The sequence below is a fragment of the Miscanthus floridulus genome, chromosome 15 (assembly GCF_019320115.1).
Source record: "Miscanthus floridulus cultivar M001 chromosome 15, ASM1932011v1, whole genome shotgun sequence".
In the NCBI taxonomy this organism is placed as follows: domain Eukaryota; kingdom Viridiplantae; phylum Streptophyta; class Magnoliopsida; order Poales; family Poaceae; genus Miscanthus; species Miscanthus floridulus.
Window position 1 is genome coordinate 76,399,670 of NC_089594.1, and position 18,197 is coordinate 76,417,866.

At 48.3% G+C, this 18,197-nt stretch overlaps 1 protein-coding gene across 1 annotated transcript; it reads left to right on the forward strand.

Moving 5' to 3' along the window:
* The first annotated feature begins 3,022 nt into the window (after nucleotides 1-3,022).
* On the forward strand, nucleotides 3,023-3,760 carry LOC136507695 (uncharacterized). Its single transcript, XM_066502342.1, has one exon. The coding sequence runs from the start codon at nucleotides 3,023-3,025 to the stop codon at nucleotides 3,758-3,760; it is 738 nt and encodes a 245-aa protein (XP_066358439.1).
* Nucleotides 3,761-18,197: the final 14,437 nt, after the last annotated feature.

The following is an 18,197-nucleotide window of genomic DNA, read 5'->3' on the forward strand; positions in this document are numbered from 1 at the left end:
CGTCTCCGGCCAGGTCACTATCGGAGTAGCCCAACAGCTTGGGAGTGCCTTCATTCTTCCTTCCTGGATGATAGTGCAGGCCCCAATGCACCATGCCTGCCACGTAGCGGAGAACACGCCTCACGGCGGCGAGGTGCTCTTGCCGTGGTGCCTCCATGAAACGGCTGAGGTAGCCCACCGCGTATGCCAGATCTGGCCTAGAATTGCACAAGTACCTCAAGCTGCCAATGAGGCTGCGGTACTCGGTGGCGTCCACACTTGGCGTCGAGCCTTCCTTCAGCAGCTTCAACCCCATCTCCATGGGCGTGGCACTCGCATTGCAATCTGCCAGCCCAGCCTTCTCGAGGATCTTGGTGGCGTAGGCACTTTGGCGCAGCGTGATCCCATGAGCTCCTTGGGTGACCTCGAGGCCAAGTTAGTAGGAGAGGAGCCCAAGATCGCTCATGCGGAAAGTGCTTAGCATCTGCTTCTTGAACTTCCCCACGACATCTGCATCACCTCCAGTGATGATAAGATCATCGACATACACACCCACGATCAGGCGCCCTTCTCCTTTGCCACGGGTATACATCCCGTGTTCGTCGATGCAGCGCGTGAATACGACCGACAGTAGCTCGGCATCAAGCTTCTGGTTCCATGCGCGTGGAGCCTGACGGAGGCCATAGAGTGCCTTGTGAAGCTGAAGCACCTTGTGCTTGTGCTTGTCGTTGACGAAGCCAGGAGGTTGCTGGACGTAGACTTCCTCCTAGAGCTCTCCATTCAAGAACGCTGACTTGATGTCCATGTGGTGGACGGCCCAGCCGTAGTGCGCTGCGATGGTGAGGAGCAGGCGCACCGACTCCAGTCGAGCGATGGGAGCGAACACCTCTTCGAAATCGATGCCGAGATGTTGCACGTAGCCCTTGGTGATGAGGCGGGCTTTGTACTTGACGATGCTCCCGTTCTCGTCGCGCTTCACTTCGTACACCCATTTCAACCCGATGGCTCGGTGTCCACGCAGAAGTTCGACCAACGACCGTGTTGCATTGTCGCGGATCGACTTCATCTCCTCCTCCATCGTAGCAGCCCAGTTGGGGTCGCCGTCGGTTTCTTTCAGCGACCTAGGCTCCTCCACGGTCACGGCGTGGCTCACTGCGTGCAGCTTAGCCTCCACGGCGTCGCGGTGTGCCAGTTCGGGTGCTGCATCCGTGCCAAGGATGTTGTCCAGCGTCCGGTACCGGTGCTCACCCTCCTCATCATCATCAGCATCAAGGTTCAGGTCCGTGCTGAGCGGTGTCGCGAACTCGACCCGCGTCCCAGCCATCAGTGGCGTGGAGAACGGCGATGCAGGTGGCGGTGAGCTCGGTGCGCCAGGTGACGACGAACGCGACGCGGACGGTGGTGGGGAAACTGGCGAGCGCTGCTCAAGAGACGTCAGCTCTTGAGCCAGCACCTCGACACGTTGGCGCCGCAGTTCGTAGTCGTTTGCGACAGTGAAGGGGTACTCGTTGATGGCGACCGACGCGTCTCCCCAGTCCCAGCGCGCGCCCTCGTCGAAGGTGGCATCATGGGAGACTTGGACGCGCTCGGTGATGGGGTCGTAGAAGCGGTATGCCTTTGATCTGTCCTGGTAGCCGATGAAGACAACCTTCTATTTGCGATCGTCGAGCTTGTTGAGATGCGGGCGCAGGCGCTTGATGTAGGCGACGCACCCGAACACTCTGATGAAGTGCATGGACGGCTTCTTCCCGTACCACGCCTGGTACGGGGTCATCCCGTCGAGCGCGCTGGTGGGCGCCCGGTTGAGGAGGAACACGGCGGTGTGCACCGCCTCACCCTAGAAGTGGCCCGGCATGCCCCGCGCGCGCAGGATGCTCCTCGCCGTCGCCACGACCATCTGGTTTTGACGTTCCACCACACCGTTCTGCTGCGGCGCGTATGGAGCCGAATGGTGACGCTGGACGCCCTCGCCTGCACAGTACTCACCAAACTCAACTGAGGTGAACTCACCACCATTGTCGGTGCGGAGCACCTTCAACTTCTTGCCGGTTTCGTGCTCAACGCGTGCTTGGAACATCATGATCGCCGCCGGTGCATCCGCCTTTGAGTGCAAAAGAGTGAGCCACATATAGCGGCTCATGTCATCGACGAGGAGCAAGAAGTAGGCGTTCCCGGCCGGTGTTGATGGCGAGATCGGGCCGCATAGGTCACCATGGACCAGTTCAAGCTCCTCCTGAGCCCGGTACTTGGCGGCCTTGGGAAACGGCGTCCTCTTCTGCTTTGCCAGGACGTAGTCCTCGCAGACTTGGTCTACGTGGTCGATCACCGGTAGTCCTCGCACCATGTTCGCACGCCCGAGCTTGCGCAACGCCTGGAAGTTGAGGTGGCCATACCGCTCATGCCAGCGCCACGCCACGTCGCCGACACGTGCGGTGAGGCACACTGGTGCAGCGATGTTCATGTCGAGGAAGTAGAGCCGGCTCGGTGATCGGTGCACCTTCGCCAGCAGTTGCCGCTCTAGGTCGAAGAGGCGCAGTATGCCTGACTCTATGTCGACCTTGAACCCGTCCTCATCCATCTGGCCAAGACTGATGATGTTCGTGGTGAGGCGCGGGATGTAGTAGACCCCATCTAGTCGACGGTGTTCACCGGACTTGCAGGCGAAGAGCACGGTGCCCTTGCCCTGGATGTCGACCATCGATCCGTCCCAGAACTTGATGGTGCTAGTGAAGCTGGTGTTCAGCTTGGCGAAGACAGTGCGTGTTCCCATCATGTGGTTCATGGCCCCGGTGTCCAGTACCCAGCGGTGAGACGCCACGGCCTCCTTCTCTTCCTCGCTGAGGTGGAGGAGCACCTTCGGTTCAACGAGGTGGACATGCGCCTGTGGCTCAACGACGGGCGGTGGCAACCTGGGGTAGCAGCATGACACAGATGGCGCGATTACCTCGACGTCCGTGGCGATGTACATCAGCGCGTGCTCATCCTCCTCAGCCTACGCGACATGTGCCGCACCCTTCTTCTTCCCGCGGCAATCCTTGGCCCAATGGCCGGACTTGCCACAGTTGTTGCAGAGGGTACCGAGTGGTGGCCTCCCGCCACCGGCGTTCCCGGCGCCTACAATCTGGCCATCACGGCCGTCACGCGCCGAGGATCCCGCACCGCCGTGGCTGCGTCCTCACGGTCGGCGCTTCCCGTGGCTGCTGGGGCCACCGCTACCACCAGAGTTCTCCTGCTCATGGCGCGCTTTACGGCGGGCCTCCCAGTCCTCCTCGCAGAGCATCAGGCGCCCCATGGCGTCCGTGACCTCCTTGGGCTTGGCGCGCTCCTTGAACACGCGCAGCCGTCCAACCACCTCCTCGATGGTGACCTTGTTCAGATCAAGGAACATCTCGAGGGAGACAGCGGCTTGGTTCAGCCTTTCAGGGACCACCTGCAGCAGCTTCTTCACTACCTCAGCGTCGGTGATGTTGTCGCCGAGGGAGCGGAGGTTGGTGGCAAGCGCGGTGATGCGGATGCCGAACTCGTTGACGCTCTCCCCTTCCTTGAAGGAGAGATTGCCGAATTCCCGGCGGAGCTGCTGCGCGCTGGCGTCGCGCGCGCGTTCGTCGCCGATCCACAAGTTCTTGACCACGTCCCACGCCTCTTTCACCATGCGCTTGACGGCGAGGGTGCTCCAGAGCTCGGAGGGAACCGAGCACAGAAGCCCGGCCATCGCCTGTCGATCGTCGTGGTACTCATCTTCGTCGGGGTCCTCGGCGATGCCATGGTGGACGGCGTTTAAGGATGGCAACGAGTCGGGTTCGGATCGGGTGGAGTCTCCGTGCACCCAAAACTGAAACCCAAAATCGAAACCCGAATCCGCCCCGAAAACCGATTCGGGTGGAAATCCATCACCAAAACCAAACCCGCGGATACCCGAAACCCGAACGGATACCCGAAACCCGAATGGATAGCCGAAACCCGTGGATATATATACACATATTCACATGTATAAACAAGAGGCAACAAATAATAAATATTTTCATGAGTCAACTTTAAATAAATTTAATAATCTAAGTAAACAAATTATTATTAGTATATTATAAAACATGAGTTTTAATTCCAAATGATTTATTTCGGATATCCATTAGATACCACGGGTGGAAAACCAAACCCGAAACCGAACCCGATTGGTTTCGGGGCCCCGAACCCGAAAACCGTGGGTGAAAAACCATCCCCAAACCCGAACCCGCAGAACCCAAAACCCGCGGATATCCGCCCCAAACCCGATCCGTTGCCATCCTTAACGGCGTTCCAGACTTTGAGGTTCTAGAAGTTCACCTCCATGACTAGGGCCCATTCCGGATAGTTTGTCCGGGTTAGCATCGGCCACGCGACGTTCGTTGATGGTCGCTCAAAGATGCGCTCGACGACGCGCGACCCGACGTCTCGGTTGCGCGAGCGACGACTTTGAGAGCGGCCACGGCGACGTGACGGCGATTTCGACGGCTGGACCTTCTTCTCGCCGGAGGCATCACCCGTCAGCAGCTTCTTGGATGGTGACTGCGACTTGGCGACGTCGGGACCTGGCTCTGGTACCAAGTGTTAGAATCCCGAACTGGCGAGAGGAAGAAGATGAACAACACACGTGAACACAGTGGACACACGATGATCTGTTGCTGCAAAGCGGCAACGTTTCTGATTGTATTGCCATGCTTAAATAAGCTATTACAAGGAAACTAATCGAGATCTTTGAACACAATCACGATCAGTGATCATGCGCCTAAATAGTTACTGGAAATATATGGTAAGCTAAGATATATGGTAAGCTAATCTAGCACACAAGGATTACAACCGGTGGTGACCACCGAGTTCTCGATCTTGGAGCTGGCTTATAGCCGGCCCGGCTCGTTACCACGAGCCTGCGCTCCGACAGGTCCCAGGTCCACCGGAGCTACAACATATAAGGCATTAGGCCTTCCCAACCCAAAAGACTAGCCTTATAGGTGAGGGTTCTCATGTCTTATATGTTGTGTTCCCCCACCATCGCTACACGATGTGGGACTAAACCCCAACAATCTTCTTCTTAGTCACACATCGGGGTGCCCCCGCCATATGTGTGATGCTCGAGATTTTTTTATCGGGTTTAGCTTTTCTGACCATGAGCTTTGATACCAATTGTTAGAACCGGCGGTGACCACCGAGTTCTCGATCTTGGAGCTGGCTTATAGCCGGCCCGGCTTGTTACCACAAGCCTGCGCTCCCACAGGTCCCAGGTCCACCGGAGCTACAACATATAAGCCCTTAGGCCTTTCCAACCCAAAAAACTAGCTTTATAGGTGAGGGTTCTTCTGCCTTATATGTTGTGCTCCTTCACCATTGCTACACGATGTGAGACTAAACCCCAACAGAGAGGACTGTTTGAGCAGTTAGAACCCTGAGTTGCTGCGTCTCTTGTTGAGCTTGGGTAGACAGACGAGTGACAAAGGCCCGATGAAGATCAGAGGTCACGGCCTGGTGAACTGTTGCGTCCTTCATTGTGCAGCGACTGAAAAGACTCGGGAAACGATTGGCAAAGGCATCATCTCCGATCCACCCAGGCCACCCAGGCGACCAGACACTTCGTAGATGAGGTGTCCTTGTTGCCAGCCCATAGGAAAGCTCTCCTCCGTTTGTCAATTTGTTTGATCACATCCGGTGGTACCTGTAGAGCTGACATCACATAAACTAAGTGCATTTAGTTGCACTTCATTTTGCAAATTTTTTCAAGATTCCCTGTCACATCGAATCTTTGACGCGTGCATCAAGCATTAAATATAAATAAAAAATAAAACTAATTACACAGTTTAGACGAAATTCACGAGACGAATCTTTTAAGCCTAATTAGACTATGATTGGACATTAATTGTCAAATAACAACGAAAGTGCTACAGTATCATTTCGCCGAAAATTTTGCAAACTAAACATGGCCTAATTGGCTGTCGAGAACCGAGTTGATGAGAGCTACCCTTCCCATATTATTATGAAGAGAAGCCTGCCATATTACTATCTCCGGAGGCAGCTCTTGCTGCAAACTCTTGACAACCGTTGAAGAAGGTTCAATAGCTTCTATAAATACATATCATAGCTGATACTGTACCAGACAATTTGTAGAAGTAACGGTTTTCCCTATGGCCTTATTACACACTGAGTGTATCCACTTGCAGTCTTGCAGATCCGTGGCATCAGCAGTTGCGGGTGGAATGTAATGATCACCCAGTTTGCCCATCGCAAATGGCATTCCATAATTTGTTGCACCACTGTCTGTATCCATCTACTCTCTTGATATCAAGATTTATCCTGTCAGACTGAGGAAAAAAACAGATTGTAATAAAAGTAATAAAAGCATTTATAGTACATTATACATGAAACAACTAAACTGGGTGCCATAACAACCTGGGAAGTGTAAGATATCAGTACCACATTCTGCTATGCCATCAGGAAAATCCTTCTTTCCGATACAAGTGCTAATTTTAATAGAATCAACATTTATTGAAATTAAATGATAAGTTGTTTCCAGTACTAATACTGAATTGAAAGTAATTCATGCTAGAATATAGACTAGTGTGACTCCATATTGTTACACTTTTTTTTATAACACATTACAAAATTAATAGAGAAAACATGATTATGGTACAAAAATCATGATATTTCACTATTATAATTTTCAGTTTGTTAAGTTATGCATGCAGTTCCACATATTATAATGCATATATTCTTAAAAACGATTGATAATGAGCTATTTTCAGAGACTTTTTTAATGGATACTTGGGCAAATCCTGTAATACTCCTCCAGTGCCTCAACAACAGCAACTCGAGCGGCGAATCTTGGCATTCCTACGAATTGTGCACCTCCATTACTATTTACTTTTCCATCATCTGTGAAGATATCGATGAAGTCAAGGTTGTGGTGCTTCCCAACCTCAAAGTCATTTTTTTAATGCAACCTCAAAGTCATTTGGATCTTGGGCAGGTATAATCTGCATAAAAAACAGCAAATAACAATACAGTCTAAGAGGATATATGAGGAAGGTACAAGTAGGTACAATAAGATGATAAAAAGGTAGTCCTCAGCAGCAGCTCTTACCTTGACAGCCCCAGTACCGAAAGTGGGATAAACACTCAGCATGTAATATCCGTAGATCCCTAGAGCACATGGTTATTGATCATTGGACAAGAGATGATTAGGAAATGTACTACCGCCCCCACAAAGAATCGACGGTAAGCTGATCTTGTTTATCTCATTCATTCTATTTAATGTGTGTACGATTCTTTGTTCATACTGTTGGGGAACAATTTAGACCTTATAGCGTCACGGCCTGCCTTCCATGGTACTGCAATTAGCAAACCACTGTGGTTTTATCATAGGTTCCACTACATCATTAGTTCTCGAGCAAACTCCAAAGGTCATTTCATCCTTTTCTATGTCCTTATACAACCCCTAAATTACAAGAATAGAAAAATGCTACAACCAAAATCCATATAAATACAAGAAGGCAAAGACCTAAGTCTTAAAAACTGATGAAACTATCAAGTAAGCTATCAATAATTACCACAGCGTGAAGGATATATGTATTACATGATATCCTAGAAAAATCATAATGATGGACAGCAGATCCAAACCTCAATACCTGATGCAAGTGCTAATTTTAATAGACTCAATATTTATTGAAATTAAACGATAAGCTGTTTCCAGTACTAATACTGAATTGAAAGTAATTTATGCTAGAATATAGACTACTGTGACTCCTGTTACTTTCAGTTCCCTGAGGCAAGATTGACTTACGATTACCACTGAAGTGTAAGATCTTAGTAAAGGCACTATCCATATACAGTCCTTCTATTTCATGTGACGGCACCTGAAAATATCCTTTCTCTGAAAGAAAACCAATAAGCCACGCCGTCCTGGCCATTATCACCCATACAATGTAACGGTTGTTATACCGAATGACATAATAGAAGGTGCCTTGTTGCAATGGGGTGGTATAAATTAACTTGTCGCCATATCGGGCTCTGAATCCTGAATTGCAGAGCAACCAGTATTGCAGATGAGCTTGACATCTCCAGAAATTATGTATAAAGGGGCGGTCATCCCCATCAAGAGAGAGTTACTGTGTTATGCAAAAAAGAAGTTGCAACAAAAATGAGATAGTCATAAATCTTTGGTCACACTTTAAACACATGATTTCCTTATTTCCAGTGCACAGAAACTTTTCAGTGTTTGCAAACACAAACTCTCTTGTGCAGTTAACCAAACAGATTGATAAGCAATACTAAAGAAACATAACAAGAGTGCCGGTAAATGGCAGGACGAGAGAACTTTATAATTGATGAAAACTTCCAGCATAATACACTTTCTAAAATATAACACGAGACAAGATGATGATAATACCACTTTGTATAAGTTTTTAGTATAAGCTTTTATACCTCAATACTAACAAACGGGAGTTTTTTTTACTGGTGGTACACTACTACAGATTGACTTATCACTATTGGCACTTTCACTGCCGTAGCAATAGAAGCGACTGCGTTTTACTTCCACCGCCGATTGGACCGATAGCAAGGCCTCCTGAGGAAGGAAACCGGCAGTTGAAACTTCTACCACCGACGGGTTAATAATAGATGCGACAATGGTATTTTCTCAGTCGTATGAAAAGCCGAGCCAACTAGGATACGTGTTATGGCCGCCGGCTCTCCACGACTGTTTGGTCTTCCGGCGGTAAAGTCAGCGTGAGTTATTTTCCAACTACCCACAACACAGTTGCATCACCATTACTTGCACTTCTCCATCTTCAAGGTTGGCCTATTTAACCAGGGTCTGGATGCACCTCTTGGGCTCAATCCACACACTCGTGAGCTACATCTTTCCTCATCGTGAAGAAGTGCTTTGTCTTCATCCTTGCACCTCACAGGGATGCTAGTGTTTGGAGAAGGCCTTCAAGATTAGGTGCTTTAGATTCCATAATCTTGCTGCCTTTCAGGATCGAGATGCAGATTTGCATCCCTCGATCCTCAAAGGTAGCAAGATTATGGAATATAAAGCACCTCACTGAGATGCTGGTGCAAGTTGTGTGAGGTGCTCCTTCTCCATCCTTTGCGAGGTGCTGCTGTTGAACAAGAGCTTGACCTTGATGATTGCAGATCTTCTTGCAGATCTTGTTAACAGAAAATCTGCAATCATTTGGTTCTCTCCTGTTCAGGGGCTCCATACTCGATTGGGGGTGCTTCAAGTTTGCGAGGTGCTCGTTCTTCAAGATTGGGTGCTTTATATTCCATTTTGTAGCTCTCACGGTCAAGAAGCAGATCAGATCCCTTGACTGTGAGGGTTGCAAGATGGAAGGTAGAGAACCTCACTGAGGGTGAAGTTTTGCGATGTGCTGCGTCGTTCTTTAAATTCCATAATCTTTATACCTCGGAGGATCTGTTGCTTTGTATGTGCAAACCACCGTATGATACGGATCTGTTATCGCGTAGACCTCAATGGAAAATACGTAAAGAAGTACTACCGAAGTATTTAATTTGGGTTGATGCTTGATAGCTGAGTCTCATCGGCTCAAAATAGCTGACACCTATAGTATCGTCTTTAGAATAAAAAATAACAATAAAAGATATAGGATCAAAAGTGACATTCAAACAGTAGATTGTTTACTTATAACTTATAAGACCCTAGATATAATCTATGGTCCTAAGAAAACATTGTTTACAACATCTTGTGCATGGGTGGTCACTGCAATAGCCTCGACAGCATCAGTGAAGTCTCCAATCAGGTCCTCTTGATCTTCCAGCCGATCAGTGTCTGGAAAACTAGGTTTCAGGTGACGGAGCTCATGCCCTAAACGTAGTTGCGCTGCATCAAGAGCGGCACTGGCACGAACCGGGATATTCTGTAGGCGATCTTCAAGAGAAACACCCCTGGCATTGACTGCTGCAACTGTGCCAAGTGTTGAACGTTGGAGGGTCTTGTGGCAATTCTCCAGGTCGATCTCCCGGTGACGAGCCTCCTCGATCTCACGACGAGAAGCAGCCAATTGTTCCTCAAGATTTAATAAAAATGAAGGGTTACCGGATAAAGTCGCGAATATAAAAGCAAAGACTCTTCAAAGCAATTTTACCTGCTGCCCTAGCATGAGCTTCATCAGCCCTCATCTGAGCAACATTGGTCTCTTCTTCAGATGCAGAGAGGGTTGTTTTAACAGCATCGAGACATTGCTCAAGCCAACCTACCTCAAGCGTGGCTTCAGAATACAGGTATCTGACCTCCCTCCTTTCATGAATAAGATTCTAGATATCCTGATCCGACTCGGAGGATGAAGACGAAGACGAAGATACCATAGACCCAGCAAGATGTACAATCCATTGTTGTCCAATCTCCATCGGAGTTGGCTGATATACCGCATCATGAGAGGTAGCCCTGCATATTCAAAGGATTAATGCAAGGCAGCCATAGAGATAAGAAATCATTTCCTCTCACCCTTGGCGACAAAGAGGGACACGAAGGCGCGGAGGTAGATCCACGGCTTTTGGAGTTTCCTCCCTTGGACGCTTGTCGTGAGCCATTGTTCAGAAGAAGACTAGAAGGAGAAAACGAAGAAGAAAATATATGTGTCACAGTACAACAAATGAACACAAGCAATATTCCTTCTACTCCGCCTTGCCTCCAAATTTTTCTAGCCCCAGGGGACAGTGGGTTCATAAAAAATTTGGGGGCATGTGTTCACACCGAAATCTAGGAAGATGCATAGGAAGCCCAAAACTCAAGGAAGCGTGCGTGAGTGTTGAATGTCGTCCCAACTTCCAACACCGTCCCCACCACTTATTACGCTGGGAACCATCGTATACCTCGTCTTCCCTGATACGTGCTCCCTAGATCACGCATCTTAACTGCACTGAGTCTGGGTGCATCTTCAAGGCTGGCGTATTTAAGTGCGTGAGTGTTGAATGTCCCAACTTCGATTCTAATACCGTCCCCACCACTTATTACGTCGGGAACCATCATATACCTCGTATTCCCTGATGCGTGCTCCCTAGATCACGCATCTTAACTACACTAAGTCTAGGTGCATATTTAAGGCTGGCCTATTTAAGCCGGGTCTGGGTGCACTGAGTCTCTCGCCCCTCCCCTCTCTCCAAATCCCTTAGCATTAGACTAAGAGAGCGGCAACTTCTTTCGTCCACCATGGTTCATGGGTACTTCAGTGGCTCCGCCATTGCTGGGAGAAGGCTTTCAAGATCAGGTTCTACAGCGGCCTACTGGTGTCCATTCGTCTTGGGTGTTAGAGGAAGTTCCGCGAAGAGATGGGAAAGAACAATATCATCTTCGGTGGCCTGGGTCGTCGATGACACGGCGGCTAGGCTCATTGATGGTCAGCATGCAGGAGACTTCTAGGTCAGAATATCTATAGGAAATCCTAGAGGGCGGAGGAGGGTGTCTTGCTATTGCTGGGAAACCTTTTGAGCCCATAGATCTTGACCTAGGATCTCTCGACGCCGTGGCATGCGTTCCTCCCCGATGTTGATGAAGATAGCGCGGGCAAGGCTCCTTGTGTGGCTCCTCATCCTCTCGGATGTTAGAGGGAGTTCCGCGAGGTGGTTCTTCCCCAGGCTTCTTCCAGATGTCGTCCCTGCTTATGGCAAAGATTTGGAGGTGCGGTGAAGGTTAGTTACGCCTTTGTTCGGCTTCTATGCTTCATGAGATGTCCATCGCTCAGTGTGGGGATAAACCTACGACCATCGCTAAAATTTGGCTTATGCCAATGATTATGCTGATTTGTTGTAAGAGAAAACACTGTTCGTTCGCTGAAAAGTACTGCTAAAATAGTGCTGAAGAATAGGGCCAAGGTTTTTGTCATCATAACTGTAGTTGCTGATAGATCCTTGTTATTGTACACCTGGTGAATGAAAAGTGTAATAGAGATAATCGAAAAAGAATGTCTTTTGTTGATTTTGAACACTGTTACCTCACTGTGATGCTGGTGGGGTATTGCTTTGTATGTGCAAACCGCCATATGGTAATGCTTAATTTGTAATCGTGTCCATTGCTATTGTAGAGATTAGTACCTTTCTTATGCAACATCAACTGACAAACTTTGTCATGTTAGCGTCCATTGTTATAATAAAAAGTATGCTATGTGTTCAGTAAGCTACTAAGGCCCAGCTGAATTAGTATCAACATTGTACAATTATGTCACCATCGGATATAAGCGTCATTGAAAAAATTGTATCACCACCGCTATTCGCCGTTAGGTGCTAACATCTTCTTGCTGTAACCTGCAAAAATAATGTTCATAATATTTTGTTCCTTTTCAACATTCAATTTCTGTATGGCACGCCCGTCATTAGGTGCTACGTACCATCTTCTTTAAGACCCAATCACCACCGCCGGTAGCCTTCACCGCTGATATCGTTAAAATTTGCAAGCCAGCGCGAGACTCCCGCGCGTTTTTAGAATTTTTGGCTCGTTTGTAGTTAGCTTACAAAGACCGCTACCCAACCAGCCGCCACCCTATCTGTCTCCTCCTCAAGTGCTGCTATTCCTCACCTACTCATCAAGCTAGTGCTCCACACCGGTATGCCTCACCGGCACGTCCGCACAGATCCACCGATGACCAGGCTGGTACTCATCACCGCCGTGGCCACTCGAGCTCACTGCCGCAAGATCCAAAGGTAAGGGTAATGCTTTCTCACACTTCCCTTATCCATGTTTCTTGGCTTTTTATTCCCCTCTTATCTCATCTGAGTACGAATCAAGCTTCCATCTGATCATTAAGGAGCTCACGAGCACATCCCCGCAGGTGCTCCTACTCTGATTCAGGCGACAACGCTGTTGCTTCCATCACCGGCCCTGCTTCACCACATCCTAGTCAAGATGGAGGAGGAGGCCACCAACAAGAGGAACGAAGTAGACATCCTCATAGACGATGTCTTGGTCCTTATCCTCCGCCACCTCACCACCCGCACCTTGTGCAGCTACAAGTGTGTGTGTCGCTCCTAGTACCACCTCATCTCCAAATCCGAGCACCATAAGGAGCTGCCCTAGTTTGTCGCCGGATTCATGTATGGCAACTGGAAAGGCAAACGCTGATTCGCCAGCTTCACTAGTGAATACCCCTTCTTTTCCTCCTTGCCCTTCCCCATTTAGGATTTAGTCATCTCAGATTGCTACAAAGGCCTCTTCCTCTACTGGTGCGTTGGGCTTTGCTATGTTGTCTGCAATCCGATGACTAGCAAATCAGTGGTGCTGCCACATAGCAACCTTTGTTTTGGTTTAGCTCGCTTGGGGTTTGATCCCACAATCTCCTCGCACTTCCATGTGGTAGAACTGTGGGTAATGTCGCCTGGGGTGTTAGTTGTCAGCATCTACTCATCCAAAACTGGAGCATGGATGTGTAAAGAATCTGAATGGGGAGAGGATATTCTAGTATGCAAATTTTCAGGAACTGTGTTTCTTAATGGTTTTATGCACATGCTGGAGGTGTCCCACATAGTTGCTGTTGATATGGAGGAAAATACACGAAGAAAAATTCTTAGGCCACCAGGTCCTGCAATGTCCATCCATGGAGATCAAGGTCAGTTGTGTCTATATATTGCTAATATTTTCAATATGTCTGACCTTTCAATCTGGATCCTTAAAGACTAAGGTACTAGTAAATGGACATTGAATCATATGGTGAACATGCTGCAGCTATTTGGACTGAATAATATTGGACTCGGTTCCGAGGCTACCAATGCGGACTACAGAGTGATTGTAGTTCACCTAGAATGAAATTTGATTTTCCTTATTGGGGAGAACATAACACTGATGGCATATGACATGAGCTGTAGAAAAGTTCATGTCCTTCCTGCTCGAGTCGTCCTCTATCCTAAAAGTAGCTGGAGTATTTATTTGAACGGACCTCACTATCTGCCTTATGTTCCCTTGTTCATGGAGTCATTAGCAGAGCAGTAAATGTGCATATGCTGTATTTTATTGTTAGGACATGTCTTTGTTCAGGTAGGGAGTTGTTTTGAGTCTATATATAGTCTAATTTTGGCTTGGTAACTAAACCAATGGTATGCTGAATATTATTAATTCTGCTGCTTTGCATTGTGCAGGTTTTGCAGTCTCAGTGCTTTTGAATGATTTTCCTACAATGGCTATGGGAGGAAGAAGAGGGGCTTCATGCTGCATTGGTTGCCAAGCTGATCAAGGAGTGCTAATCTGAAGGAGCGGAGCACATCTACCTTATGTAAGTCTGTAGGGAGCAGAACCTTTATTATGCTATTTATGTACCGCCTGTGTTAATTTATCAGTTGACATAGTTGTTATGTTAGTGTCGAGCATTGTTATTATAACAAGTACTCTTTGTTGTGGACATGATGAATAATGTGTAATGATTATATCTGTATGGTGTGTGTTCAGTAAGTTATTAAGGCCTAGCTGAATTAGTAAATACATTGTGAAAACCGGATGCAATTCTGTCTTCGTCGGATGTAAGGGCCGTTGGTTGTTTTGTCATCATCGTCGTACCACTCGCCTTTGGTGAAGCAGACGGCCATCACCACCGCTATTCGTCTAATGTGACAGGGGTCAATATTGCATCACCGCCGAATCGTTTAGTAACCCAACACCGACTAAAGGATCATCACGGGGGATCGTATTGCAATGCGACGGTGACCATGCCCTATGACCAGACGGTTTATATGCTGAAGCGATGGTGATGTTGGCCTCGACACAGGCGGGTCACGCTCCAATGCGACAAAATAGGGATCTGATCATGGACAAAACATAAGCCATGCGACGGTGTTAGTGCATACCCACACACGCGGGTCATGTTCCAATGCAAAGGAAGTAAGGACCTTATCATGGATGGATGATAAGCCAATATGGTGGTGTAGTGTACATCCCTGTCAGTCTTAGATACCGACGGTGATGGCTATGAGTATCACTGCCGATAGCTTACTGCTGAGGCTGAAATTGGACTGCGATATGGGTTACGACGCGGCTGTGAAAGGTGCGAGTGTAGTAGTGGTACCCTACAGTACCTCGCAAGAACCATAAAACACATCAAACGACATATTCAGATAGCTATCACTTTACTTATTTATTTTGCCATGGAGGAGGGTATTTTAGATATGTAGTCAGTGATTCAGTGTTTAGTAAAAAAAGTACAAGATGATGCAATGCAATTGGTCACAGTCATAAACCTACAACTACGTTTTACAAGAGACCCTTTTGTTAACATTTTGCCACTTAGCCCCTACTCCTGGTTGATGGGAGGCTCATGGCCTAACTACCAGGGATAATATAAGTAAAAAATAGCATTAGGAATTGAAGGTACCTCTAGGAGTACTCCAATTCTACATTAGGAGCTCCTAGTTTACAGAATATCAGCTACCCTATCGAGTTGAGAGCACTCTTCTCTAGGGCAGGCGGCCAGTCGGATAAGGCAGTGGTGGTGAGGATTGGGGGAGGGCGCTGCCATGCCACCACGGTGGGTAAGGGTGAGCGGAACTATCTAGGGCCCAGCATGCCACCTAGGGGGTCTTAGCCTGGCTCCAGAAAAACACTAGAGTTGGGCGTTTTTCTGGAGCTAGGCTCTGGCCAGCTTTTGCACTGAGTCACCTCACCTCTCTTCGGTGAGATCCACCGGTGCTCCTCCTCTGCTCATCTTTGGTCCTCTACATCCACGCCATCTCTGGTAGCCCTCCCCGGTGGCCCTCCCCGCTCGCCTCTGCTTCTTTACGCTGCCTTCTTTGCGCCACCGGTGAGCTCCGATGAAGTACCTATAATGCGAGCTAGGTTGAGGTCAAGCTAGATCTTCGACGAGGCCACCACTGCATGTTGCCAAGCTAGGAGCCTTCCCCACCTATAGCCGCATGCTCATGCAAGCAGAAATTGGGTGGCCCATGTAGAGGAGGAGGAGGTTGGTTCATTGTGTTGATTTGCCAGCGCAGGAGGAGGAGGCTAGGTTCGCTGTCGTGTGCGTTCGCTGACACCAGAGGAGGAGGAGGCTAGGCCCACCAGTGCATCACTCTTCTCCTTCCTAGGTGCGTTGCTGTCGGAGCTTGGATAGGATGGCAAAAGCGAAGCGTAGGGGCATCACTGCCGGGGTGCTCCCCGTGCTCACCGAGTTGCTACATAGTTCCTTCTCCTACGCACCCACCACCTGTTCGATGAAAATCCTTAGAGGGGTAAACTTACCAAGTCAAAGAAAGGGTGACTCTATGTAAACCAAACCAGGCAACCAAACACATCATTTGCTAGCCAGGCTTAGATAATGTAGATAACCAAACAACAAGGGATTGGCTTGGTGGGAGCAGGCTAAGACTGCCCAGGCTAGGAATCTAGCCAAGGTAGCTTTAGGCCATGAAACCAAACACACCCCTAAGTGACTAAGCGCGCCGCCCGATGTCTCTGGACCATTCAAGCAGGTTTGGGCCCTAAAACCATATTGGGCCTAGAATGCCTTAGCCTATGTCAACCCAACTCCTAATCGTCTAGACGCCAGGAGCTACCTTCCTCTGACCCGCCGGAGCCAGAAAAGAAGAAGAAAGATTTGAAAATAGCTCAAATAATATGAGGAGTTTCTGAGAGTCACTCAGTTTCTTAGAGGATCACCGCCCAAATAATTTCATGATGTGGGTAGCTCAAGATTCTTGGTTTCTTACAAACCAGTCAACAACCAATCGAGCTTGCTCCTCTCTTCCCCGCTGTTGAGAGCCACCCTCTCTTGTGGAATTGCCTACCATTGAGCTACTCTCTCTTGCGGAGTTGCCATCCCTTGTAGACACAAGAAGGAAAAGCCACCGCCTTCAAGAAAACGGGGAAAGATGGTGAAGAGAAGAGGAATAGACCCGACTCCTAAGTGTCAAGAGTACCAGACACCGGAAGCTACCTTCCTCTAACCTGTCAGAGCTAGAAAAGAAGAGGAAGAAAGATTGAAAACAAAAACAGATTCCTAAAGAATATGAGTTTGTGAGAATTGTTTGGTTTCTTGAGGAAGATCGCCCAAATAATTCGAGAACACGGGAGCTCAAGAATCAAGATTGTTGGCGATCGCTTGGTTTCTTGCGAACTGCCGATCGGATTTCTCTGCTTGATACTCTCTTCCACACCGTTGAGAGCCACTCTCTTGCAGAGTTGCCAGCCTTGCGGGCATCCAAGTTCATTCTTCTTGCTGATTGTGCAAGCGAGCAATGGGGTAGTGCAAGGTAATTGTAACAAAACAAATGCAAACAAGAAGGCAAGAAGCAGTCATCCAATAAAGACATCAAGAAAACAGGAGATGGGAAAGGAGAGATGGAATAGACCTAGGGCCACGATGGTGGCAGAGGAGGCTCAGGCGATCTCTTGTGTTTCTTGGGCATCTTGGCACGGAGCTCAGCACTCAAAAAGGCGATGGAGATCAGATCATCAAAGAGAGGTGAACAACGATAGGCATGTCTCGGTGTCTCCGTACTCTTGTCTCCAATGTTAGATGCTTGTCTCTGATCTATTTGAATAGAGGTAGCCATAGGCCCTAGCCATTGCTGGGGTGTTTACATGCCTTTATGACTATGCCATGCAGCGACCTGTTTACCTGTTCTCACCGTAGACTGCCTGTCCCCGACTTTGAGCCATGGTTGCCCATCTGCTTGGGTTTTTGGCCACGGCGCGTAGCACAAGTGCACATGCATGCTTGTCTCTGCCTGCTGCCTAGGTCTGCCATGGAGTCCGTCTGTCATCGCACTGCGCGGTTAGCTATAGCGCTCACACCCACACCCACACCCAAGTTTTGAATAGCAGGCTATTATATTTAGCGGCGACCTTCTCCAAAAGCTATAGAAAGCTATAATAGGCTATAGCAGAAGCTATTCATTTTGCGATTTTATACAAAACATGAATATTACTAATGAATTATGCACATAAACATTTAACTAAACAAAAAAATCTTATGAACACAAATACTCAAATACATGTAGAATATCTAGGGGAATATGTTTCCAAGTCTACTATGTTGGAACTGGCGGTTGTAAACAAGAGAGAGGGAAGAGAGGGGACACATAGGGTTTGGAATGAGTGGAAATGAGTGGGAGGTGAGATCCCTCCCTCATGCCCTTGGGCACTTATATAGGCAATGGTTTTTACAAGTGACACCTTGGTGGGGTTGGATTTCAAACGACATTACTATAGCTACTAGTTGGGCCTCTTCTAGGAGGAGACTTGGCCCATATTTGGTAGA

Excerpts from the sequence above, each read along its gene's own strand:
- LOC136507695 (XM_066502342.1), top strand. The coding sequence starts at position 3,023 with ATGGCCGGACTTGCCACAGTTGTTGCAGAGGGTACCGAGTGGTGGCCT.